At 43.0% G+C, this 27,897-nt stretch overlaps 1 protein-coding gene across 3 annotated transcripts; it reads right to left on the reverse strand.

The window, feature by feature from the left end:
• Positions 1–16,469: 16,469 nt before the first annotated feature.
• On the reverse strand, positions 16,470–27,872 carry TUT1 (terminal uridylyl transferase 1, U6 snRNA-specific). Of its 3 annotated transcripts, none has more exons than XM_075188563.1 (10): positions 27,732–27,872; positions 24,326–24,516; positions 22,585–22,788; positions 22,176–22,290; positions 21,810–22,090; positions 18,946–19,133; positions 18,719–18,828; positions 18,384–18,506; positions 18,207–18,299; positions 16,470–17,722 (listed from the first exon to the last, which is right to left on the reverse strand). In XM_075188563.1, the coding sequence occupies exons 1-10, from the start codon at positions 27,838–27,840 to the stop codon at positions 16,608–16,610; spliced, it is 2,529 nt and encodes an 842-aa protein (XP_075044664.1). In that variant the 5' UTR covers positions 27,841–27,872; the 3' UTR covers positions 16,470–16,607. The 3 variants fall into 3 exon arrangements, with proteins under 3 accessions (XP_075044664.1, XP_075044663.1, XP_075044665.1); XM_075188562.1 differs by having other exon boundaries at positions 18,207–18,302; XM_075188564.1 differs by having other exon boundaries at positions 18,207–18,302; positions 27,748–27,836.
• Positions 27,873–27,897: the final 25 nt, after the last annotated feature.

Here is a 27,897-nt window from a genome sequence, read left to right on the forward strand (position 1 = left end):
AGCCAGACTCCCTTTTACAAACACTTCCACCAGTTTTTGCAACTCCAACATTTATGTTGCTGAAGATATCCACAGGGACCTGCAAGGTCTCTGTCCACTCTGAAGGTCCTGTTTATTCCATTCCACGTCCAACAGGCTCCTCTCAACCCTGGTCAAAAATAATTAATGGTCTCATCCACATGAGAAAACCTCTAATGAGATTAAATGGGAGTAGCTGGTGATTACTCTGGATCATGATTGAATTGCAAATTTTTCATGTATGTCAGGATGAAGTAAATATATCTGATACATTACAGGTGGTATCAAGTTCCCTCCAGGATGCGTGCCTTCATCCATCCACCTCAGGTTCATGCAATGTTGGTAAATTGCCACTAATCCATTCCATTACTGCTATCAAAATTCCCTAGTCACCGGGATTTTCCTCCTGCCCGTCCCATATCTATTCCTGGTGCTAACAACCTTATTAAGAAACTTATTTGAAACATTTGTAATGTTACCACGTGTCAAACTGCGGCTCCCTGCAGGTCTCCAGAACACCTGGTGCTCTCAGCTGTAATAAATTGTGTTTGGTATACCCGTGAAATGGAACACATAAGTATCTTGATCAACTCTGACATTACTTTTGAGAAGATTTTGCAACCTTTTGAGAAGTGGGTGGGTGTGCCCCTCTATTTTCCCAAATCTGTTTTGTTCTCTTCCTACCAGATTGGCAGTACTCATATAAAGTGTATAAAATGGTTAACGGTTGATGACATAACGTCAAATCCTTCTGTCTTACCCTTATGTGCTATAATAAAAGACACTATACCGACTTTTTGTTGGCAAATTAAACTCTTTTATTTAAATAACTGCTATTATGGTGGCAAGAGAACACTGTACTGCCTTGCCTATTTGTAAGCGCCTCTAGCATTTGTATGTTAATGGGACAACTGTCCCCCAGGTGTCCGGAACCCGCAACCCTTTGGGCTAAACGTAATGATCCACAAGCCAGCCCTGATGAGCTGTGCTTGCACCAAACCTAAGCCAAATCTTCGATGGAAATGGGTTCCTAAAACCTTCTACTATGAATGTGTGCTTCACCCACCGTGTTTATCTTGTACAGTGTTCACCTGCCACGCCAGGTTCCCTCCAGCACCTAGGCCCACCACCATCCTAACTCCACACTAACTCGCTCAAAACCAAATATATTTCTGCTATGAAAACATTGAGGACACTGTCCCTTAAATGCATCTGGTCTATAAAGGGCTGGGTCCTGAAAGCAAATACCAGGGTGTTCTATTCTAATACCTCCCATGGGGCTAGATTTACTAAACTGAGGGTTTGAAAAACTGGAGATGTTGCCAATAGCAACCAATCAGATTCTAGCTGTCATTTATATAGTGCATTCTACAAAATGACAGCTAGAATCTGATTGGTTGCCATAGGCAACATCTCCACTTTTTCAAACCCGCAGTTTAGTAAATATACCCCATGGACTGAATATAGTGTACTGCAACAGCATTAACTTTTTTATGCACCCTGTCTGCTTTCCACCTATCTGAAAAGGATCTCCACTGTAACCGGGGAACTATGTCAGACCAGCACAGAAAAAGCTCCAGCCAGGAGGCATGCACCCATTCCAGGTCGGACAATATAGCCAATCGTAGCTCAATAGACTTACCTTGCTCAACATCATTTCCCCCCAAATGAATCACTAAAATATGGGGAACCCCATGCTTCGCTGTCTCTTGCAAACCACTACTGGGCAGGGGAAAGCAGTCGTATCAGCAGCTGCCCGGTGCAAAGCAGCCCAATGGACAAACGAGTGACCGAGGACCCAGATCGTCAGCGGACTCCCATGAACTGTAAGGCAGCAAAAAACAAACAAAGCACCCTACAGCAAAACAGAAATCACATAGGCCCTCTTGCTTTGAAGCCAGGGCCCACGAGACCCACTCACATAGAGAGAGAAAAAGGTACGAAAATGGGGGAAAAAGAAAAAGAGAATATGAAAGGAGTGGGTAAAACAGGCGAAGGTAAAACCATCAAAAGCTCGTGGTGCCAACAACCAATCAGGCCCAATTTTAAAAGGAAAATTCAGAGAAATCCCTTATTGCCCCTGCTCCCAAAAGCAGCAAGCAATTAGGTCCTGTGCCCATCCTGGAAATTGAGAGGAAGAAGAGCTCAAGAGAGAAGAGAGGGTCTTGCGTACCGCCAATATGCAGTGGACTTCCACCTGCCCAACTCCTGAATATATGGGCCAGACTCCCGATCCAGAGCAGCGGACGTAGCCACCCTGTAGCCACACCTATACGTAATGAATGCATTCCAAATTACGCTCTATTCAGACCCAGGTCGTCAAGCGCATGTTTAAAAAGCACCACCGTGAACTGGTACCTTGTGAGGGGGGACCCGTCTCTATGCACTAGCCAAGGTAATGCATTACTCGGCCTGTGACTACCTGCACAGGGCAAACTTCGCAAGCGCGCCGGGGCGACAGTGTAACCCATCGCCCCCTACCTCGCTGAACAGTCTTGGACCTCTGTAACTTGCAGGAGACCGTGTGAGGAGACAGGACCACATTCGCGGCTAACATCCCAGAGAGTGGAGCCGACCGACCAGAGACTACCAACTCATTCACCCGAATGCGTCGAACAACAACATAACAAAGGCCCAGCTGAATAGGTTACACTCATAGGGGTCACGCACCACTCACGCGAGAGAACCTAGCAAATCCCTTAAAAGCTTGTGACTCACAGGTCTGCTGCCATCAGAGAGGATGGAGCGCTTCCGTACCCAACCACGTAGTGCCTTAGTAATCAAGAACCTTTTCTTCACATCAGCCAAAGCATCCAATCGTGAGGAAAAAGGAAATACCCGCAATGTATGAGGACATCACTGATTTTGACTTACTGGTGTTGTAGCCAGCCCATATAAAATCCTGAATCCAGGTCTGCCCATCTCCACTCCCACTAGAATCTCTATTCCTAAATGACAGCCACTCCCGCCAGGTAGACCGATATCACCTCAAAGTATCCGGCGCTAAAGAGGACTCTGGCAGATTGCGAAGCTGGAGTGAGGAGTCTTGCAAACATAAGCAGAACATGGGTAACCGGTGAGGGATGCCTGAGGCGCCAGGGCTCAGAATTTGTCCCAGTTACTTCTAGACAAGGCGTCCGCCAGGCTATTCGCCATCCCGGGTACGTGTCGCGCACTAACGGAGATTTCGTGACAAAGGAAACACAGTACAAGCCGGCGCAGGAGGCAGATAACCGGGGGAGGGGAAGCGCTCTGCTTGTTAATGACCTGCACTCCCAAATTGTCACATCAGAAGACCACCTGCTTGTCCCTAAATCTGTCAGCCCACAGCTCCACTGCTACTATGATGGGGAATAGCTCAAGCAGGACCAGGTTGGCTGTATGTCCTGCCCGAACCCACTCACCAGGCCAGCGCAAGATGCACCAGTCGTTGGCGAAGTATGCCCCATACCCAACCGAACCTGTGGCGTCTGTGAACAGCTACAACTCCCAACTAGAAATGGGGGGTTCGGGCCAGACACGGATCCCGTTAAAGTCCCGGAGGAAAGTGCACCACACTCCCAGATCATCCCTGATCTCCTAAGACAGGAGTATGTGACAATGGGGGCTGGCGAAACCAGCGGTTGCCCTCTCTAACTTGTGGCAAAATATTCTGCACATCAGTATTACCCTGCAAGCGAACTTGAACATGTCTAGCAACGATTGGGCTTTTTTCAATCGTATCCTCGGGGATTCAATCGCCTCATTAATCAGTGACCGTATCTTCGCGATTTTATCTTCCGGCAACCTACACAGGCCCAACTCGGTGTGTTTCGATCCCCAGATAAGATAATAGGGTCGTGGGACCCTCGGTCTTATAAGCTACTGGGACTCCCATAGAGTAGAAAAGGGCTATCAGGGAGAATAACACCTCCCCACAGGTTGCGGACTGACCCGGGCCCATGACCAGGTAGTCGTCCAAATAGTGTACGACCTCATGATGCCCAGTACCCGCGGTCACATACCAGTGTAGAAAGGTACTAAAGCACTCAAAGAAGGAGCAAGAGATTGCACATCCCATGGGGAGACATTTGTTCACATAGAACCTATCCTCCATTTTAAATCCCATGAAGGGTAAGGAATCGTGGTGCAAGGGGAGCAGCCGGAATGCGGACTCAATATCCACCTTCGCCAATAGGGCCCCATTACCAAAACTACGCACCAGGTCTAGTGCCGCTTCAAAGGACTGATAGGCTACGATGCAGTACCAGTCGGGGATAGCGCTATTAACCGACGCACCCGTTGGAAAGGGTAAGTGCTGAGTAAGACGAAACCTACCCTGTGTCTTCTTAGGCACCACGCCAATGGGGGAGATCACCATGTCCTTTATCGGGGGTTCTGTGAAAGGGCCAGACATACTTACCCACTTTCTCTGCTAAAATCTCTGGAAAAATAAAAGCTGACTTTAAATTCTTAACCTGAGAGATCTCCACGGATTCCTCTATCGGCAAAAGAAAACCAGAACGAGAACCTGAACCCAGAAACTCAGCATCTGCCCGCTGGGGATACCTGGCTAGCCAACGGGCCAGGCTAGACAAAATGATGGTAGAGGGGGTCTTACATAGCAACAGGGGGTGCAAGGACGCCGCCCCCACCCCCCTTTCCTGCCCTGCCACAAGTCCTGGCCTTGTGTGCGCCACCACAGAGTGTGCAGGTATGGCTGAATCTGCACGCTGGCCCACGCAGGCACTGTCCCTTATTGAAGGCATAGCCTTTGCCTTTTGCGCGGAAATGGCGTGCCAGGCCTCCCTAGCCACGGGGGGCGCTTATTAACCGAGGGGAAGGAACCGCCCCTCCTCTGTAACCTTAAGCCAAGTTTTGACGTCCCGAAAACCCAACAAAAGGGTCCTGTGACTATCGTACTTGGACCTAAACTCATGATCATACGCAACCAGACACCCGGACAAGATGCCATATACATCTCGTGAATCATTTGAAGGTATTTGAGTACCTCCATGTACTCCCCGAGGTGTGACTCAAGATAACAGGCCATAAACAAATATGCTCAGCTTAACTAGTTGCGCTAGGTTTTGAAGCTAGCTTCCCCTCCGCCACCTTTCGCCATAGCCGCACCAGCGGCTTTTTTAGCCTTGTCCGTGACTGTCAACATGTACACGTACCAGCCCTTGAAAATCTTGTCCCTAACGGACGCTCACACCCTGCAATATATAGCCGTGTTCGCGCAGCATCTCAGAGCCCATGAGCCAGCTAGTCCTACCTGACCCGCGAGACGGGCCACGCACCAATGTACCCCGTTGTGGTACAGAATATTAACGTAAAGTTCTAACTAGCTTAGAGGGGCAGGTGCCAAAGCTATCAAAGTCCTGACTCATACTATAGCAAACAGAAAAAACAGGCAAGTCATCATATGCATATTCATCATCCAACTCACCGAGCCCCCAAGAGCCGCCAGAGGAACCCGATAGGGAAGCCAGGTCGTCTCTCGTCCGGTCGTGCCGATAAACTCCTCCACGAGTATCATGGCCAACAGACTCCATGGCTTGATCCACCGTATTATCTGCCGGAAGAGAGAGATTAGTATCCTCCTCGCTAAACAAACACAGCTACCCCTGCGACCCAGCGGAAACAGAGGGAGACCTATTACGACCCTGACTACCTGCTGCTGACACTACGTGATGGCTACCACTGCGTCCTCCATGCGATTGATCACTGGATGCTCTCCTACGCGGACCTCCAGATGCCCCTACGGAAATACAGCACCAGGAGGCAGGGAAGACATGACACAAAAAGGTGATTCGAAGGAGAGGGGGGGGGGAGAAAGATGGAGGGGGTGAGAGAGAAAGGGGTAGGATGAAATATAGGAGAGAAGGGGGAAAAATTCAGAGGAAGCAAAGGGATAAATGAAAGGGAGATAAATATATATAAAAAGGAGGAATGCAGGCAAAGAACAACAGAAAATACACAAAGGAGACAAGAATAAATAACAACAGAGAAGGGAGCTGTGAAACATCTCATTGCCTGTCCTGGAGCCAAGAGAGCTACTCCCACTTCTCCCAGTTCTCTTAACCTATTCCTCTGTTCCTCCCCTTATGACACTATCCCTGATTATCACACCTCAGCTTTTATTTTCACCTCAGGCTTAATTCCTCCCTCAGTTTGATTTACTATTGGATATTCATTATGTAATATACTGACAAGTGTGTTGTACCCATGTGAAGTGGTAGCATCCCATGAGGGGAAGAAGTAAAACTAAAATATACACATTAGATATTGGGCCCTATGTTAAGCCTTGTATAATGTACACATATTTGTCATCTCTGTACCAGAGAGAAATAATCAATTACATTTTGGCTGAATATCAGATGCTATTCTAGATATGTGAAACATGGGAATAATTGTGGAAAAGTGTATCGTTTTCAATTTTATCTCATTCCTCTCTATGTAATGCATATAAAATATAAAAGTATTTATTCTAATATACTGCTAAAAGAAAGCCATATATTCCTGAAAAAAACCAATATATAATTCACTTTTATGTACTAAGAAATAAAGTTATGTCCCTTTGAGCAGAGGAACTGCAAAATATGAAATTTGGCGTGGTGATGAACAGGGAAACCCTGGGGTTTATTGGCCATTAGTAGAGCCTGTCTAGCGAAATATGTACATCTTGTATAAAAGTCACTTAGATCACATGTCTTCCTTATTCTAGTATTTGGTCTGACCAACTGAACCTCATGTCTGCATGCTTCTATGTATTGAAGTGAACTGCTATGTGATTGGCTGATTACTTATTCGCATTAGTGAGCAGGTGTACCTAATAAGGTGGTGTGTTTGTGTGTGCATTCACTTTAATTCCAACTTGTGTCAGGTAAGTCCCAGGTGTCCCATGGCTGCTAGTTCCAGGGAAAGACTTGCCTTTAAAAGCTGTGTGCAGGTAAGCCCGTAGCCCACATAAATAAAGCATAGCATTTGATCGTGTTAGGACTGGCCAGATTGGACATACTTTGGAAGGAGTTGGTCATCTTAACATATATTACAATATGTGGAACTAACATTCCATGTTTTTAATATAGAAAAGTAGTTCGAGCAGTATTAATTGTGTATTTGGTGAGTGCAGATTATCCATGTCTTTGTATATACATATACAGTGCTCATAGTAAGTATACCGTGATATGCCATACCAATACTTTCCTATTGCTCCCATTGTAAAACTATCACATTCTATTCACTTACATTATCCATACCAGCACTTCTAAATGCATACTTCTTACGAGACATATACACACACACCGTACGAAGTATAAATTTGGAAGTGCTAAATCGTCTATATATAATATGGACAATTGACAACACAAAGGAGAAAATACGCCACAAGATTCAATGGTTAGAACACCTGGATCAACACTGTCACCTCATCGTACATCCACCGGCGGACATCACTGTAAAAATGTCCAAAGTGCAGAGACCACCAACAATAAGTCTCTTCAATATTTAATGAAAATGAACACATGACACAGTGTACACTATTGTAATTTTTTCCTATTGTTTTCGATTTAACACTAGAGTTTCTAGTATTAGCACGCGCTGGAGCAACTTTTGCATGTACTAGCTGATTCACAGAAGGTCGTAGGCTTCTTTTGTCTCCTGTCTGCTATTCCTTGAGCTTTTATTCAGAGCCGTCTTAACAGCATTATAGGACCCCGGAAAAAGCAGTGCAGTGGGATCCTACCTACCTAACCACTCATAGGAATAAAAATGTAAATTATTGATAAAATTAAGCTTATATTTATTGGTACATCCTACAAAATCAGTGTTTAAACATTAAAAAACATGCTGTACAGCCAGGGCCGGATTTACCGCTAGGCAACCTAGGCCGCGAATCGGGGGGAGGGGGGGTCAGGTGCCGCGAGTCGGGGGAGGGGCCACATGGGGCTAGTGTGGTGGCTGGTCTCCTCCCTCCTCTGTGTGGCCTGCTGTGTGTCACATGGGACCTGCACTACATCACAAGTGCCGTCCCATGTGTGAAGGGGGTGAATACTCCACAGCTCCTACAAGGAAAAAGGTAAGTTGGGGGAGGGGTGGGGTAGTATATTAAGTGTGCGTGTGTGTCCCCACTGCGTCCGTGTATTATGTGTGTGTGTCCCCACTGCGTCCGTGTATTATGTGTGTGTGTGTCCCCACTACGTCCGTCTATTATGTGTGTGTGTCCCCACTGCGTCCGTCTATTATGTGTGTGTGTGTGTGTGTATCCCCACTGCGTCCGTGTATTATGCGTGTGTGAGGGGCCACTGCGTGTGTGTATTATGCGTGTGTGAGGGGCCACTGTGTGTGTGAAGGACGGGGGGGCAAACCGATATCTTGCCTAGGGCCCCATGAAGTGTAAATCCGGCTCTGTGTACAGCAGAGATTAATCCACACAAACGTTTGGACGATATAAGAGTAAAAGATGACTCACACTTCACAAGAAGAATTTTTTTTACTTTAGAAACATTATCATTGCTTGTTTATTTGTTAATGTCACATTGGCGCAATTGTTGCACTATTGTATCAGTAGATTTAAAGACGTTTTTCCATCAAAGGGTGTAGAACAGAGTAAAAGAAAACCAAGTGAAAGCCACTGTCACATCATAGCCTTCAAACTTCATTGCGCTCCTTTCCATTCCTTTCATTATTTGTGTTTAGTAGGTAGCGGGGGAAGACAATTAACATGGACTGTTAAACATATTAGAAGACCTTTATTATAGCTTTATGGCTTCAAAAAAGTGTTTTGATTTTGTCTTGCTTATGTACAATTAGTAAGTGTAAGTTGTTTTCGTCAAGGTCAAGATATGTACAGATAACAGCTAATACTGAGGTGATTAGTCCACTTAATCATTTTAATAAAGATGGTTTGAAGGTTCTGAATAAATCTCTAAATATACTGAAAAGTTGGCCCCTATGCTCGTGGGGCCCCCAGGCAACTGTCCAGAGTGCCCATGCATTTAGATGGATCTGTATTAATTCTGTTTTTATTATACATTGTACCCTTTTCACCTTTAACACTACCAGTGGTAAGTTATAATAGTTTATGAAAACATGTCAGGACCTTGAATTTCAAGTCAAAATACGCCTAATATATGATTGGAGCAAAATTTAGCTTGTGATGACTTGTACCCTTGAAAGAAACAAACATTATATTCCTGTAGTTACCAATATCTGATCAGTGAACTAGAAGGTTTTCCATCTATAGTAAGGATTGGAAATGTATCCTAACTAGAGATGCTCAGGCTCGGTTTTCTGAAAATCGAGGCCAGCTGAACTTAGGGGATCCGAGTAGGGTCGTGAACCGACTCAATACTTTCACGTGTCCTCGGCTCTGAATCAAGGCAAAACATCATTGTTGCGTTGTCGGAACTCACAGGGTTTGGATTCCATAAGTACCTCCCTCCCCAGGAGATCCAGCACCATTGCTCACACAGAAACAGGGGTAGCAGTGTTCTTGTCACTCTCCATTCTTCAGTGCCATTGCTCATACAGAAACGGGAGGGGTAGCAGTGTTCTTGTCACTCTCCATTCTTCAGTGCCATTGCTCATACAGAAACGGGAGGGGAAGCAGTGTTCTTGTCACTCTCCATTCTTCAGTGCCATTGCTCATACAGAAACGGGAGGGGTAGCAGTGTTCTTGTCACTTGACAAAAATTGACTGGAAATTAGTGGAAATGAATGTTATTGAGGCTAATAATAATGTAGGAACAAACAAAATCCTAATTATGTGATTTAAGAAAAAAAAAACAATAGGGATCCAAAACCCAAACCAAAACACGAAGTTAATCCAGATCCAAAACCAAAACACAGGGGGTCAGTGAACATCTCTAATCCTGACATAGTTGTATAATGGAGCAATCCTCCCTTTACCTTAAAGCAGAGGTGTCCAAATTCAGTCCTCTAGGGCAACCAAGAGGCCAAGTTTTCAGGATTTCTGTCTGTAGAAACAGGTGGGATAATTACTGACCCAGCCAAAAAGATTAGCTCACCTGAAAATATGAACTCTTAGTAGCCCTTGAGGATTGAGTTTGGACACCTCGGCTTTAAAGTCTTCACAGAAGACATAAATCACTAAGTAATATAACAATCCTTTTTTTCTGTTGCCAATTAAATACACTGAACATTAAGAAGTGCCTTGTTACGTACATAAATATACTTCCAAAATGTTTTGTTCAACACAAAAAGGCTGTGCCTGAAGACTGGGTGGGAGCTGTTGTATTGTACACTTGTCATCTCATTTTGTGAATTACAATTCTTTAACCCACTCTGTGGATGATTATTTTGTTTTCTGTGGATTGCGGTTTTCTGATGATTTTGAATTCTATAACGCAGATAATTGAAATTGATTCTGGAACTCCTACTTAACCAACAGAATAACCTGCTTATCCTGTGGTAGGAAATGGGTGGAGTAACTTACTCACGCTCGTGCTGCCTTCTTTTATTTTCTCCATTTTCCGTGTCTTCATTCGTAAATAGTAAGCAGTTCTATAAAATAATGACAATCTCACCCTAGACCTGGTTAGATTATGCTCTCTTAAACAGGTGTGCTTCCTGGTATAGTGGTAGAAAAGGATTATTACATTTATGATAAATCTGTTTCTCTAATTCCATCTGGGGGGCACTGCTACCATGGGGTTGTATGATAGATGAGGGAACCGTGGAGCTAGCATTTAACTAGTTAATTCTGTAGTATAATGTACTCATCCCCACTGCAACCCCTTGTAGTTCCTCAGTGTAATTATAAAGCCCAGTACATAGGCCTGATTGAAAGAAAGCATGATCCACCTGGCAACAGTCTGCTTAATAACCGGCCAGCCCCGTTTATGGGCTCCAAACAACGCAGAGAGTTAGTCTGCTGAGTGGCTGATGTCCGTTTCACATAACTTTTGAGAGTATGAACTATATGCAGGGAAACCGTGGACTGGAGGCAAAAAGAGACAGCCACCTCCTGATTCAGGTGAAAACCCAAAACCACATGTAGTGGCGGATCCAGGGGGGGGGGGGGGCGATCGCCCCCCCTAGCAGGGGCTTGCTGCTGACGGCTGCACACTGTGCAGGTCCGTTCAGCATTTACAGTGTGCTGCCCGGCTGCTCTGATTGCGTTTAAACGCAATCAGAGCAGCGGGACAGCACACTGCCAATGCTGAACGGACCTGCAAATACTGTGCAGCTGTCAGCAGCCTTAGAAATTAGAAATGGGTTGGGGCCTAAATCGCCCCCCCCCCCCCCCCCTAAAATCGCCCCCCCCCCCCCCCCCCCTAAAATCGCCCCGGGTAGAGCAGTTGCCTAGATCCGCCCCTGACCACATGTGACTGAAAGGAACGAACTGTATGTAACACAGCCATGTCATCGTGTCGTTCACACTAAGTTCTAACATCTGGCGCAGATGCAATGGGCAGGAGAAACACCTGCTTCCACGTCAGGAATCTTAACTGTGCTGAACTAAACGGTTTGAGGGGCGGCCTCTGAAGCACTTCCAGGACCAAGTTTAGGTGCCAGGGTGTAGTGGCAGAATATAAGGGGGCTGTATGTGTAGAACCATTTGAAGGAAAGTCCACACCTCAGGCATATCCACTATTATTTACTGGGGGAAAAATAGAGACCCCCAACATCTGTACCTTCAGGGAACCAAGCAAAAGACCCACCTCTAAGCCATCCTGTAGAAAGGCAAGGAAATAGGAAAGCCGAAAAGTAGCTGTGTAGCAGACACTCCACTCACAGCACCTGATGTATTATGCCACACCCACTGGTAAAGGAGTGCAGGGGTAGATTTTCCTGGCCCGCAGCATAGTATCCACTATTCTGGAGGAGAGCCCCTTGGACCGCCAGATACAACAACCACGCCATTAAAACCAGCCGAAGCAGGCCATGGTGTCAAAATGGACCCTGCAGGAAGAGGCTGACACGAATAGGAAGATGACACCTACTGCCATGTTTAGAATGTCTGCGTACCAGATCCCGCAGGGTCAATCGGGAGCCACCAGTATCCCCAAAAGTCCTCTCCATTTCACCTGCCTGAGAACTCGAGGATGCATCGGGATGGGAGCAACTGGAACTCCCACTGCATGGTCGCGATATCCACTGCATCCAAGGGATCCCTGGTCCTCAAGCAGAATCCAGTCACCCATCAAGATGCCATGAGGTTTGTGTCAGGTATACCCCACATCTGGACCAGCGACTGGAAGATCTCTAGATGTAGAGACCATTCCCCCCAGCAGAACTGCATCTCTGTTGAAGTAGTAGATATCGTTGGGATGAAAAGTTCCGCCCAAGTCAATATAACAGCAGCCACTTGCATTGCTCTGGCACTCCTGGTCCCGCCCGGCTGGTTGACCAATGCCATGACCGTGGCATTGTCGGACTGGATGCGGACCGGAGACCTCTAAAGGAGTGACTGAGCTCTCTGAAGTGCCAGCAACACAGCCTTTAATGCCAAATCATTTATTGTTAGTCAGGCCTCTTGAACCGATGAAAGCCCTAAAGGCGGTGGTGAAGTACCACAGCTCCCCAGCCCTGAAGGCTGGCATCCATGGTTATAACGGTCCAGGACGACAGGGCAAAGGACCTTCCAGGTCAGGGGCAAACGCAGAATTTGTAGAGGGGGGTTTCCACACCACACCGCCAGTGGGCGTGACCAGCATGCATGGGGGCGTAGCTATAATTTTAGACAGTGCTTGGCTGCTCTCCAACTCTCCCTATCGCCATAATATAAATGGGCAATGCTGCGTGCACTACTGTTAGGTGCACGCAGCTCTCCCTTTTCGAGCAGAGCCGTGTGACGCGGGGGCAGGGTTCAGCCACCTCACCTATACAGTGCCCCAGGCTTGGAGGGGGGTTTCCAGACACTAGACACCCCAACCTCGGTTTGCCTATGCAGGTAGTACTTCCCAAGATTACTTAAAAGTTTATATATCAGAGCATACTCCTAGTGATCCCCTGTATACACTTTTGTTATATACCCATTGTTGTGAACTTAGAGAACATACAGTTACTTATGAGGGATAACCCATCACATAATTGTGGGGACTAAGGCCTAAATCATAACTGCAGTGTAAATATGGTATATCAAATAAATCCATTGATTTAGACTGTAAGCTCCAATGGGGCAGGGACTGATGTGAATGAGTTCTCTGTACAGCGCTGCGGAATCAGTGGCGCTATATAAATAAATGGTGATGATGATTGAGAAGTTGAGCTACTAAAGTGTAAAATGTGAAGCCAGAGAGTCTGTGTGTCTGTGCATTCAGGGGCTCTGCACATTCCAGTGTTAGTAGAGGGTGTCAGCTGTGGCAGCTTCTAAGGGCTCTGCAGTGAGATATATCCTGGCCAGGGATGGAGTTTTGACACCCGAATAGATTTAGAAACAGCTCAGCATGGGGTCTGGCTCAAAGAGACCATGTGCTGACTTGGCTATAATTTATATACAACAAAAAGAATTCAGTTTTAAAATATGCCACTTAAAATCAATAAAAGTAGCGATTAACCACATATTCCGCATGATGAAAGGCAGCTCATATGTCAAATTAAGAATTTTACCACACAGAGGCTTGTTTGATATCAATAGATGGGTAAATTCATAAGGGATCTATTAATAATAAATTTGCAATTGTGTGACGCTCCACAAAAAAGTTAGGTCACATAGTAGAATTGGGTAGTAAATCAGGCAACATGCAAATGGTGATTGGAAAAAGTGTCACAGACCACAACCCCTGGGGGTAGGAACAGGTGTAGAAGTGTCTTTAAAAAGCGGAGACCAATTACAACAAATTATCAGTCTTTTGGGGAAATCAATCCACATTGATAAGCTATCCATCCTCCTAGCCAATTTCCCATGGCACAGATTATACAACACAAGTAAGTTATACTCTGAATGTAAACCCTTTTATTTTAAATTGCTTTGCTTGTGTATGTTATGTCAATTGTTTATGAATTGCTTTTTTATATCTTAATGCCCTGTATCTTTGTATATTAAATTTATAAATTTAGTAAGTTGCGTCCTTGATACTCTTAACGAATACATTAGCCTGTTAAGAATATAGCTCGACCAAGTTAACCCTTTGAATGCCAGTGTGATTTGTTGACATTTGACTAACAAGCCTAGTGTGTGCTTGCATTTACATCTGTGTAATAGTCTGGAGGTGTGAAGAGTTAACCCTTTGTTTGCTGGTGTGGGCCTTGCTAGCCTGTGGGTAACCAGAAGCCTTGTGTGGGACAGTAAATTGGGGTCCTATTGCCCATATTCAAAAGGTGGTGGCAAACCTGAAGTGTATAGGGGTGTGAGACGCTGTGTGGGGGCGATTCAGTAGATCTATAACCTGTGTGATAGTTAGAGACCGTGGGCTGGAATTGTTATTTATTAACATTTATATGGTGGGAGCATATTCTGTAGTGCTTTACAATTGAGAACAAACAATAATTTAAAAAAAAAAAAAAAAAAAAAAAAAAGACTGGATATTTGAACAAGGATTATACCTAGTCATTATGCTTCTTTGCTATAAACATTGATCAGATGCATGGAAAGTGAGGTCCAGTCAAGTCCCTGGCTGGGCTAGCTGCTTGAAATGATTCAGCATTACCATTAGCCAGTAAGGTCCCACAATGGACTGATTGATACACCAGTGTAAATTATCTATATTTATTGGAATAGTGCCATGCAGGCTGGCACAACCTCTTTGTGTTGCATAGCAAGGAATAGTTTTTTAAACAGTACTGAATCTGTTTTTAAAATACATTAAGGAGGAATACTTTATCATAATTGGGAAGCAGGGCTAGGACAGTACTTCATCTTACTGTGGGTTCTCATATTCCTAAAATATGTATTTGCACAATCAATTAGGATGGCAGCCATTCTGCCACTATATGCAGCAATAAAACAGGTTATATTCTGATATTTCTATTAATCTGAGGATATTATGTCTCTGGGGCACTTTGGAGGTCTTCCTTCGTGTACTTATATTTGTCTTGGCATATCAGCCAGTCTAGGCCTGAGAATTGATGCATTCTGGTTTAGTTGTCAGAGAAAGGTTCCAGGTACTGCCCTGCTGCCAGCCTTCTGCAGCATTTATAAACAGTTAATTATTGTGCACTACCAAATTACACAGCACTGTACATAATGTAATCTTTCATATCAGTCCCTCCCCCACTGGAGCTTACAATCTGTATTCCCCAACACAAACACACATACTAGTGTTAATTTCATCAGAAGCCAAATAAACTACCGATATGGATTTGGACAGTCGGAGGAAAGCAGAGCACCTGCAGGAAACCCACACAAACATGTAGAGAAGATACACACCCCACACAGATTAGATTGCTGGGGGTGTAATATTGGGAACAAGGGGCTATTTTGGTGGGTTGGGCCTGTTATATCAGAAAGAGGACTTTAAATTGTGGGAATAATGGTGTTGTGGTGGGTATAATACAGGGCAGAGGGCTGTATATAGAGCTGTTGTGGGCATGAGATTGTTAGCCATCAGAACGTTGTGTGGTGCATATGTAGGTTATGCTATTAATCCTTCCTTGTAGACCCAAAATTATGTGGCACTCTAAATCTAAGATGTGGGACAGTATCTGCCCCTTGTGAGTGCTCCTAGATGCCCACCTTTGATCTAGCCTGTTACCATGTGTGTTGATTGGTATATCGATACATCTTTTATTCTATCCATACTATGCTGCATCAGGGCCATTTTTACATTTAAAATGTATTAGGTTTTAATTAAAATATAATAGCACATTCAGGAGCAATTTTTTTTTATAGTTTTAATCCTCTTTATCTTGTGTCCCTCTTTTACTCCTGGAACATATGGATGACTAATCTCCAGGAGTAAAAGAGTAGACTACGATGATTAATGAAGAACACTGCATGCACAAACAGCTGTCGGATCAGTGACAATGGTAGGAGCACCATGCCAAATGTTTGTATTAAGAAGTCATTTTCATGTTAACCATCAGAGCATGTGAATAAATCACTGTCAAGTTCCACAGAAAGAGAACCTATGCAATTTTTAGTCTTCAGCTGGCCATGACTAATGCAACAAAGTTATTTGGAGGTGGATCACCATAACAACTTAAATGTTAACACAAATGTGGACAACTACTAAGTACTATTACTAATTTACTTCCTCAGGAAAAGCCATCACAACTTGAAAAAACTTAGCAAAACTGATCAGAACATCAAAATAAGGTAAATTAATCTATCTGCAGGAGGATAAACATGAGACCTGAACTGTACATTTGGAAAACTTGCCATCATTTTTGAAGTTATCGGAAAACCAGTAGAGTGTAATCTGTATTCATTCAGCCAGCGGGTTTGGAAATCATATCAAGTTTACAAATTGTTTTTCTAGCTTGGTTACCTACATGTTGGTTTAAACAAATGTTGCTAGATCTAAAAGGACTGACAATAGGTTCAATCACAGCTGTTTTTTGTAAACATATAAAACTTTATTTACACTGCAATTCTAGTAGTCAATCACTCTTCAAGAAAACTGATCAATATGCCTTTGACCAAAATGATTTTAATCTCTGTCCCTGACCTGAGCCTTATTGGTGGCTTCTAAATACATTCAGTCTTCCCCCATTAAAACGTCTTTAACCATTGAAGGCAAAAATCCCTTTAAAAAGTGGAAGAAAGTGGTGCTGAACCCATACGAGTCAGCATCTGGGGTGAGTTGCAGCTGTACATTCCCCTCACTTCCCAGCTGAGCCTTCACTGTTATTTCTATTAGAGGCTTGTCCCCTTTATTCTCGCCTTTTGCTGAAGACAATGCATAGGACACTGCAGTCTCCAGTTTTATTCTTTGGGCTACTTCTCCCTGCAAGCTCCTCCGCTCTTTGCGTCTGCCCTCCCACACCCGATGCCACACATACACCCTCATGGAGAGTCCTGTGCATGTTTCAGCTGCATGCTCTTCTTTACAGACAACTTGTCCAGGAACTATGCTGTTGTGATCATTTGCACAAGCATCTCTGTTAGCCTTTTCCATCCTTCTCCTTTTCTTGCTATCGCTGTGAATTTCTTCTGTGTTTTCCCTTTTCCTTCCATTTGACTCATTCTTCTTCCCATCTTCACTCATATTGTCGTCTGTTATCTCCAATACTTTGTCACCAATGATGAGCCCCTCCAGGCGTGGCACTGCCTTTTCACTTTCACACTCACTTTCCCCCACTGCCACATCCTTGCTTTTGTCCAGTTGTCCGACACTTTTTTCTGCTGCCTTTTCCCTACCCAGCTCCTTCTCACAACTACACAACAACACCTCTACTAAGACCCTCTTCACTGCTACAAATACATTCCCCACTGAAGCCCCTTTAATGCACACAGAAATGTCTGTCCCATCTCCCTTTTCCTCCCCAGCAGCTGGAGGAAGTAGTATTAAAGTGATGCCCCAAGGGCGGGACGGAGAACGTAGGTGGTATAAAGGAGAGCGGCAGGTCTTAGCAGCAGCTGTACACTGTGAGGAGAAGCGACGAGCCATCCGAGAGCTGACATTACCACAAACATTATGATTCAGTTCAAATGGATCCTGAATGTTAAGGGAGCCGAAACGGAAACCTGCAGCCCAGGAGGGGGGTGAGGAGGAAAAAGGGAGGGGCAGAACTTGACCATCACGGAGGCAGAGAACATTTGAACGAAGCTCCAGAGATGAGAAAAAAGAGAAGAACTCTGAAAGAAGACAACCTGTGTGAAAATGGAAAAATAAAGGATAAAGAGTTAGAGGGTAAAGACAAATGTGACTTCAACATTTGATGTCGTTTTATGATAAAGCATCACATTATAACAATACTTCCTATTTACTTACTAATTGCTTTATTTATCAGCTTGTTTAGATCTATGCTTTTGGAATTTTCAAGCAAATACTAAAAAAAACACATTTACATTAAACTGGAATCTATTATAGCAGCAATGTTATGGCATTTATAAAGACTGAGAAGGACTGGGGTGATCCAGCAAAATGTCTCACTTTATCCAAACTATCAGGATAACCGAATTTGTATGTCAATCTGCAGCTACTAATTATCTAACAAATTAACATTAACGTAATTAGAAAACATATCAAACTTAATTGCAATCTTTGCTTGCATTTCTGAATAGCATTATCATGCTTAGAACATCCCATCCAGCAAGAAAAAAACCAAACATTAATATGTTACGAATCACCCACTTAGGCTCTGCTGGTTTTCACTATCAGTTTGAACTGGAGTGGGGTCAGAGGAGAAAGTGCAGTCCCAGCCATCAATCATATGTGGAGCCTCATCTGCTGTAAGAAACAAATGGTGTCAACTGCAGCAACAGGTCTACAGGCCTTGAGGTAGTTAGTTCACAATTGTATATCACTCACCAGCCATCTCTCTCAGCTGGCTTACACTGGGAATCACTGGAGGGCTCCTCGTTTGTAGGAAAAAAATAATAAGTAGCGTCAAAGCATAATTATTCAGCAGAGGCCCGCCCCCTAATGGGTTACCTGGATGTTGGAAATACAGAACATAAGTGAGAATGGCAGATTTCACCAGATCTTTGTTCAAGATTAGGTGTCATCACAACAACACATCTCAACTATATCCCCAACTCTTCACTTTTAATGCAACCCCAACTTATAAGTTCATTAATGTTTGTGTAGGCCTTGTCCTCCCATATTTGTACCTCCCTATCCCAATCGTTGCTCCTCATCCTCACCTGCAAGTTGGTTCATCCGGGCCCAGTATCGTACTGTGTACACAAGCTGTGTGACCCGAGGGTCTAGATTAGAACAGAGGCGCAAGAAGGAGGAGTTACGTAGAGCAAGCCTGGTTTACAAAGACATATAAGAAGGCGAAAGTCTGTGAGTGTGATAAGATGCAACAAAACTATAAAAATATATTAATTGAGGGGGTAAAATTGGCACAATAGCTCAGCGGTTTCACCTGTTGTTTAGAGTGATATCTCCCCTCAGCCCAGATGTCTTGTGCTGAAACCTTACAACTGGACGCCGTGCGGAAGGAACACTCTGAACCCCATGTACTCCAGGAACACATTGTCGTAATACCCTTTCTACAACATTAAGGATCTCTTCATGGGAGAGTCCCTGCAAGGACAGGCCGGGAGTGATATTCTGTAAGGCACAGAGGATGATGGTTAAAAGTGAAAAAGCTAATTACATATATAGTCAAATTGCATTCATTACTATTGCAGCATTAGTGCTCGTCTGAAAAAAGTACAAATGTCACCTTAACTTTTCAGGTGTAATATTGGCCTAAGAGATAACTTAGAAAGCTGGAGTTTTAGTTTTGTCCTATGGAAATCTACTAGACAGTGATTTGGCTTTAAGTGTCCTTGAATTATATTTTCAATAAAAAATAATTATCTTGCTCTGCAAAGCTGAAATTTAATCGGTATCACATATGCACAAATAAACAATGTCTTCATCTGTATAAGTTTGTGGATCCTTGTAGAGAAATGATGACTGTCAGGACTGCTCTATGGTGAATTCATTTTGCTTTTTTTATGCTTTGGTTTGATTAATAAAAGGATCACTGACAATTTAAAGTCCTTAGTGGAGTTTCCTCAACAAGATGGATACATCCACCAGTGTCAATAAGTTATGCATTTGTACTCCTATGCATTAATTCTGAGGAATGAAAAACACCATTATAGATTAAATAAAATCTGTATAAACCACTTGGGCATAGCCCTTACCAGAAAGGTGGAAGATATCTACCAGGCTAATTACCCCCCCCCCCCCTCATAGCCTGTATAAGAAAAGACTTAAAAGCATGGGACAAACTCATGATATCCTGGGTGGGGAGGATAACGTCTGCGAAAATGAACTTGCTCCCAAGGTTATTGTACCTTTTCCACACTCTTCCTATCGGGGTCCCCCCCTCTATCCTAAAAATGTTACAAACATTAATAATGCAGTTTATATGGTCGAACAAGAGACCCAGGATATCTGCTCACATTCTACAGCGCTCTCCCGCTGCGGGTGGTCTTGGCATCCCTAGCATCCGCAATTACTATTACGCTGCAAAGGCTGGCCCAGTGTGTACAATGGCATTCTCCCCCTGGAACTAGGATATGGGTGGACATAGAGTCGGACATACTGGGTGGCCCACCGATCTGCTCTGTACTATGGCTACCAGCCACACAGCGCCCGGTCTCTGTCCGAGCCCATCCAGTTCTGGCCCTGTCTTTATCAATTTGGTCTAGATACAATCGCTTAGCTTCCCTCTGTCCTACCCCTTCGATTCTAGTACCTTTGTGGCCTAACCCAGCCTTTACGCCCGGATTATCTCGCTCTATGTATATGAAATGGGCAGTTAAGGGCAAGCTGCTGTTACTCAATCATATAACCAGAACAGCATTATTTCCACAATTCTCAGAGTTAGTTGAACAGTGTGGCTTTGCTCCGAGCCAGTTCCATCAGTATCTTCAGATTAGGCACTACCACCAAACAGTCAAAGCTCAACTGTCTTCCAGGCCATCTACCACATTTGAGAATCTATGTCTTTCGGGCCCAGCCTCCAAAGGTCTCATTTCTATTCTATATAATACTTTACTTCCTGTCACTCCGCCTGTTAAGGATCGCTTTCAGACGCAGTGGGAGGCTGACCTGGGGACTGTACTGGATGAGGAAGAATGGTCGGATGTATTTGATGGTACGGCTCACTGTTCTATAAATGTCCGCATTAAAGAAAATGCTAACAAACTGTTGCACAGATGGTATTATGTCCCCTCGAGATTACAAAAAATATACCCACAGACCAGCGCTGATTGTTGGAGAAACTGTGGTCAGACGGGAACATTCATGCATATATGGTGGGACTGTCCGGGGATCCGCCCATACTGGGCAGCAGTTCTTGCTCTAGCCTCAACAATCCTAAATGCTCACATACCACCTGACCCTCAGCACATCTTACTGCCACTACCCATTCCAGACCTTACTAGATCTGCTCACAAACTCTTTAGGCACATCATCAGTGCTGCCACATGTCAAATAGCGGCCTCTTGGAAAAGCTCCACACCACCAACACTCCAGATGCTCTGCAGTCGGATCTGGCACACTTACCAGATGGAACACATTACTAGTGTGCTGAGGGGCTCCTCCGTCTCCTTCTACAAAACCTGGACCCCATGGGCCATATATCACAATCAATCTCCACTTCAGTTCTAGTGGAAAGATATTCCTAAGCAAACATACTTGTTCTCTTACTGGATGCGTGAATCATTTACACCCCCCCCCCCTTTTTATACCCATCAAACTTGAAAAGTTAAAATAACATCTTTGCAGTATTAGATAGATAAATATACATTTATCTCCCAAGTGCGAGAGAATCTGTTGTATGTAAACATGTGTTATTTATTTCTGTTTAACCTCTTGAGATTCTGTAATGCATTTTCTATGGGAAAAGATGTTTCTAATAAAAAGTTTAAAAAAAAAAAAAATATCTGTATAAACCAGCTGGTCAGGTGTAATAACCAATGGAATGATTGTTAAGAGTGGTGTATGCTCGTGTCAGATGTTAGACTCATGTAACACTCGTCCACTTGTGCCACTAATACCCAAGTTATTACACCCACCCCTCACATTTTTGCTGTGATCTTAACAACATTATTACACCTGACCAGAAAATTCCTTTAAACATAAGATGAAAAAGGAGGTGGCTTTTGACAATCTCTGCAGCCTTGCAAGTTAAACCTTTATAATATAGACAACCTCAGCACTAAAGGTTCTCTGCTTCACTTTGTTAAGAGATGATATCATTATAGCTAAACACAGACAGGATCTCACCTCATTGTCTCCAGCATCCATTAGTTCTTCTATCTCATCCTCCTCCTCTGAACATATATCGTCTTTCTGCAAGTCATCACTATCTTCTTGATCTTTTTCAATCCTCACATCTTTTTCTAAATTCTCTACCTCCAAATCTACTTTCTCTATACCCTCATTATCTCTGTTTAAGTCGTCTTTTTCTTTCCCATCATTCTCTCCCAGTTCCAAGTACAAATCCAGGTCACAGCCACTGATTTCAAAGCCATTTACAGAGGAACCGAAAGGGAGAAGCTGACAACCTGTCAATATAAAAACATATAGACAATAACCCATAGGCAGCATACACATAGTGAATCAAACTTGGTCATATAGTCTTCTAATCACCTGGAAAGAACTCAGTGAAGGTTTCTCGAAGTAGAGAAAGAAGCAGTTCCCGAAGACGACTCTCGTGGTGAGAGGGAGAACATAGAGTGACCATGCTTTTCATCTGATCCTCCACCTTAAAGAGAAAAAAATCAACACATTTGTGTTTTTATAATGTACTCGGACTACTTCATTCTTTTTCACTGTTTCAATCTAACCACTAGTATCAAACTCCATTTTAATTTTTCACTGTCTTGCAAATGTTTCCTTGTTTCACAAGTTCAGATCCATAACTTTCATCTCTCCCTCTATTATGGCTTATTTATGTAGCACCAATCATATTACGTAGCACAGTACAGAGAATACAGAATAATTTACACCACACAAACATACAGAGAACATACATACATTCTGCCCCACTAACACTCACATCAGTGCAGCGCATCAGCAATTTGCTTAGGGCTTCTGGATCGGGGGGCTGAAGATTCCGTTGTGTTCCTCCTTTCTTTTTTTTAAACTCCTTTTTTTTTCGAGGTTTCACTTTCAGACGCTGGCCCTCTAATGTAATATTAGTCTGTGAAAGTGCCAGGCAAACCCCATCCTGGCTCTCAAACTCTACAATGGCATAAAGACCCTACAAAGGAAGACCAGGTAGTTAGAATAGACAAAACCACTCACAGGAGGTGCATAAACACATACCTCACATTGTTAGCAGTGTAAATAGCGCTGCAAAAGCTAGTAGTTATACCCAAATTATGTCCCTGTGTTAATAGAATAAACATTAGAGATCATCTGAGGTCTTATTGCTTTACTACATAACTGCTTGTGCACAATTTAGTTAGCAATAAAACAAAACAAAATAGGGTTTCACTGACAGCATTACATTCAGTGCGCTCTTTATGTGCTATGCTGGACACGTGACAGACTGGCTCCTCTTCTGAGTCTATTTATCAGACTACACTATGCTCTCCTGGGCAAGCTTCCTCTATACGTCACAGCTCTCCTGCTGTGTGATCTGCAGGAGAGCCGTTTTAGAGCATGCATCATAGGCTATTTTCAAAAGCAACAAATACCAGGATTCAAGCACAAGGTCAATGGCACATGACAGGACTACAAAATAAATGTTTTAAATTGCAACAAAAAGAGCCTGGTAAAGCAAAAAATTAAGCATTCGATGAGAGAGTTTAACATCGTTGGAGCACAAGATAGCAAAGGAAGGGGGAATGGAAAAGAAAAAGGAAGAGATGGGGGATGGTTGGGTAAAGAGGGCTGTGGGGTCTGGATCAACTCGGGCGCTTTGAAAACAAAGGGTAATAACAGACAAAATTCAACTGAACCAGGACAAATCACCTCAGAAGGATGGGTTTATTCACATAGTAGGAAGGGCGGATTATAAATAGATAAGTCGTGCAGGTTTTATAAAAAGAAAGAGAAATTCCTCAAATGCTAGTCATACAATCCATTTGATATGTTTTCCAAATATGTGTGACTGTTTAAGATCTAGTTGGAGGGCTTGGGGATTCCCAAGATACAGCAATTAAACACGGGCTATAGGCCCAACAAGCTTAATCAGGTGCTTTCTAGCCCCCAGGATTAGGAGATGAAATAGAGCAAATTTTAAGCTATATAGAATCACCCCTGTTGTGATGGAGAAAAATCAGAGTACTAACTGCAGAGATGACACTCTCTGGCCACATTCATGCCAGCAGAGAGTAACCTCATGTTTTAATAACTACATAATGCACAATGGAGTAAATCAATAAAATGACATCAGAGGACCTGTTACCAGATCCTCTTCAATGGGGCCACTTTAACAACTTGATCCAGTCTTCAGATGTTAGTTGTCTCTAGGCACGTACATGTATGTTCCATATTAGGCTGTGTGTATTGTATTTAATAAATGATTTCTACAATGCATGTCCAATCATGTGCAAATAGTATGCAATTATGTTCATAAAAATGCACAATGGATTATGATCCCATTTGCAAATGTTGGCCTCAGTTTTAACGTGTGTATAATATACCACAACACCCATTTGTATATACTCATATATTCCAAAAGTAGACAGTATTAGTAGAAACATGAAGTCATGCAGGGCCAAGGGCAGTTCGGTTTCAAGGCTTGAATAGTGTCATTAGTATCATAGGACAGAAAAAAATGAGGTTCTAACCCGGTCCTTATCCATGACAATATTCTTTACAGAGGATATTGCTTGAAAGACATCTTTAAGTTGTTCCTCTGTGGTTCCCTTTGAGAAGCCACTGACAAAAACACTGTGCTCCTGCTGCTGCTGGCGCCTGTTCCGCTCCACACACAACGCAGTGTGACGCCGTCCACGAAGGTGATCAATGAGGCTTGGATCTGTTAAATAAATGATAAATACAAACAAAAAAGTCAGACGAAATTCTACTCACCTATTATATGAATTATTTGCAAAGTGCTCCTAAAGTATTTACACCACTATTTAAAAACCAATACACACAGCAATACATAAAGTAGCTTATTTGGTTGCCCAGACACCCATCCCCCAGCTGGATCCCCGGCTGCAGCTCCATGGAGTGCTTTTTCCCAGGGCTGATAGTTCTTTAATAAAAAATTACAAATTAATTTTGTTATCCAATATTGAATGGCAGCAGATGGGGTGTGCAGCTTGGGATTGGTCCTCCCGTACACAATCTCTTGATTGTGAACGGGAGGACCAATCACACACGCACACTTCCCCGGGTCTCGTCAGGGGCTGAGAGAGAACTGGAGCCCTATGGGCTGCTATATGCATATGTTTTTCACAGGGCTCTGGCTAGAGGGAAGGACCACATTAGAAAAATGATTTCTTAGGCAGTGCTGCAGCTTTAAAGGCTCAATTAAAATGTCTGTGTAACTGTGGAAAAACACTAACATCTGTAAAATCTTCACAAATCAATTTTTCCTCTTAAAGCACTGCTTTAGAAGATGATGTTTATTGAAAATGAGAATTCAGAATGCAAAAATTACATTATAATCAAGGTCAATAAACATGTCATGATTGGGGCTGAAGAACATCTAAGGTCCATCTGGACAGTTATACATGCGACACTTAGGTGTACTTCTCAGCACTGGTGTTCCTGAAAAAGAGCTTAAATGCAAACTATGCTAACCTAATATATAACGATCCATCTGTTAACATTCGCGAATATCTAAAGCAAGACCCCATCTCAAAAGATGCAAGCTATTGTCCTCTGTTTTAGTTATTTTAAGTACTAAAAAGCACCAGTTTCCTTCAATAAACTTACAAGCAGGAAATTGTCTGGAAAAGAAAAATACATACTCCAAAGAACAAAGCAACACCTCAAATAAATTGTACTTCTGCTACATCTCTAATGTTTACTTATAAATATTACAAATCGCAGTTTCATAAATCAACTTGTAATTTAGATATAGAAGGCTCTATTATCCAGAATATTATCCTAGTTTGAAGCACCATGCCTAACATATACTTCACAATTAACCTTTTCTTTCCCACTACCCCAAATTGTTTACAATTGCTCATCATAGTGACCACAGAAAGAAGCACTAAATGTCATGCACAAATACATAATGACTTACCGAATAGCAGCAATTATGCTTTTTTTTTTCTATTTTTAATAACGTTGTGCTACAGAAACCTGTTATCCATAAACCTGTACTGTACTGGTCTTTTAACATAGTTAAACTTGTCAGTTAGGCAAGATAAGAATGAATCAAGCATAACATCATAAACATTGGACAGATGGATCTTAGGGCTTATTTATCAAGCATTTATTTGCCTTAAAGAAAGTATAATTGGCAAATCTTAGCATTGGGCTATTTAATGTCATAATTTTCTATGGAGAAGGCAAACTGGAGTTGGTTGGCAACACATCTGAAAATTACATTAACAGCTGACATCTATGGGCACTGTATCACAAGGCGATAGATTGAGGGTTCTTTTTAGATCCCTCTGTCAAGTTACTGGTGAATGTGCAGTTTAGCAGGGGACAGAACCCAAAACTTACGCTCGCTCATGGGAATTGTCTTTTCGCTGGGACACCCTCTTACTGAAGGGGCTTTTCCAGCATAACTAGGATCATAACCTGATCCACAAATGCATCTCCTAAAGATGCTACTTTACAGCCCAAAAACGTGCTCATAAATAAATATGCAGTTTCTTTCATACATGCAGCTGGTTTATTGTGATAACTATGACAAAATATATAAATGTAGCCTTCCGCTGATCTGTTGCCCAAAAGATTCCCCCCCCCCCCCCCCCGTCTCCCTTTTCCTCCCCCCTCACTTTTATTTATACCTAAAACAGGCATCAACATCATGCTACTCCATCTTTGTGTTCATTGTGCAGTTATTACTATCTACACATTGCACTATTATTTTCTGTGTTCTTTGTGTAAGATAGAGATTGTTTTTTAATCATGTTTGTACACATTAGATGGTACTGATAAAGTGTTATTTGAAAAAAAAAAAAAAAAAAATGTAGAATTGAGATTCCTCTCCCCCTCCCCTTGTTGACTGCCAAGATCAACTGAAAGGGACAACACCTCCAAGTGTGTTCATATTAGTACATTTACGGGTAGATTCAATCCCACGCACTTTTACCATTACTAAGTTAATAGCTGTGCATTATTATTGTTACTACTCACAGAGTTGCAAGCAAAAGTTAATTGAGAAACTACCGTAGTTAGGATAATAATGCGCATATATTTTATTTTTTTATACGGAAATCTCCATTTTTGCTCGCATCCCATAGAGGTGTGGCAAAAATGAGCGTTCATTTTTACTGTAGAAACGTTAAAAATGTGCAGCCTTAGTATATTTACTATTCTAAGGGGCCAATTGAATCTGCCCTTTAGTATAGTAAATATATGAGGGGAATTCAATTCCCCCCGAAGTACCGCCGCATTAAACATATTGCCGTTATTACGGTAATATTAACCTGGCTTTCTGCTCGCACGGCATTAAAACTACTGTAATAACGGTTTTTACACGCAATATTAATGTAATAACGGTAATAGTGCACAGGTCGCATTACTTTTTCAAGTAACGCAGCCAAGTGAATTCCCCCCTATAAGTTCAATAAATCAAATACCAAAATAATGTTATTCTTACAAGACGTCTTGTATATGGGGACGTTTAGTAAATCCTTAGTAAGTAAAACCTGTTGTAACAGCACATCTGATTACTTAGCAGCTAATGGGGTCAGGCTGTCCCTAGATACTGAATGCCATAAAATCTGCAAACTCCGTAGCATGGGAGAAAACAAGTGGCATATTATTATTATCATTTATTTATAAAGCACCAACATATCATATAGCACTGTATACTATGGGAATCATAACAAATATAAACATACAATAGCATGAAACATATACATAGAAGCTCTAGCATAACATTCCCTGGCAAAGCATACTGGGGCTTGAAGTTCCACAGTGGTAACGAGCAGCAGCTTGTCTAGCAGTGAGATACTACGTATGCTGTGTGTCATTGCACTAGTGTGATGGTAGTGTGTCACATATAAGCCACCACTGCACCAGGGTATACCAGCTACAACAGACACATGGCTCACTCACGATTCGGGATGCTAACCCCGCACAGGAGGCAGCGGAACCCGCCCCGGCCTGTGTCCTGTACATCAGGAGGTAGCACCTGAGAGCTGGCAGATGGCTCCTCTGCCGCCATGACACACACAGCCGCCACTTCCGGCGCACAACTATGACGTCCGACAGCGAAGAGAGC

This window comes from Mixophyes fleayi, chromosome 10 (genome assembly GCF_038048845.1).
Source record: "Mixophyes fleayi isolate aMixFle1 chromosome 10, aMixFle1.hap1, whole genome shotgun sequence".
NCBI classification, from domain to species: Eukaryota; Metazoa; Chordata; class Amphibia; order Anura; family Limnodynastidae; genus Mixophyes; species Mixophyes fleayi.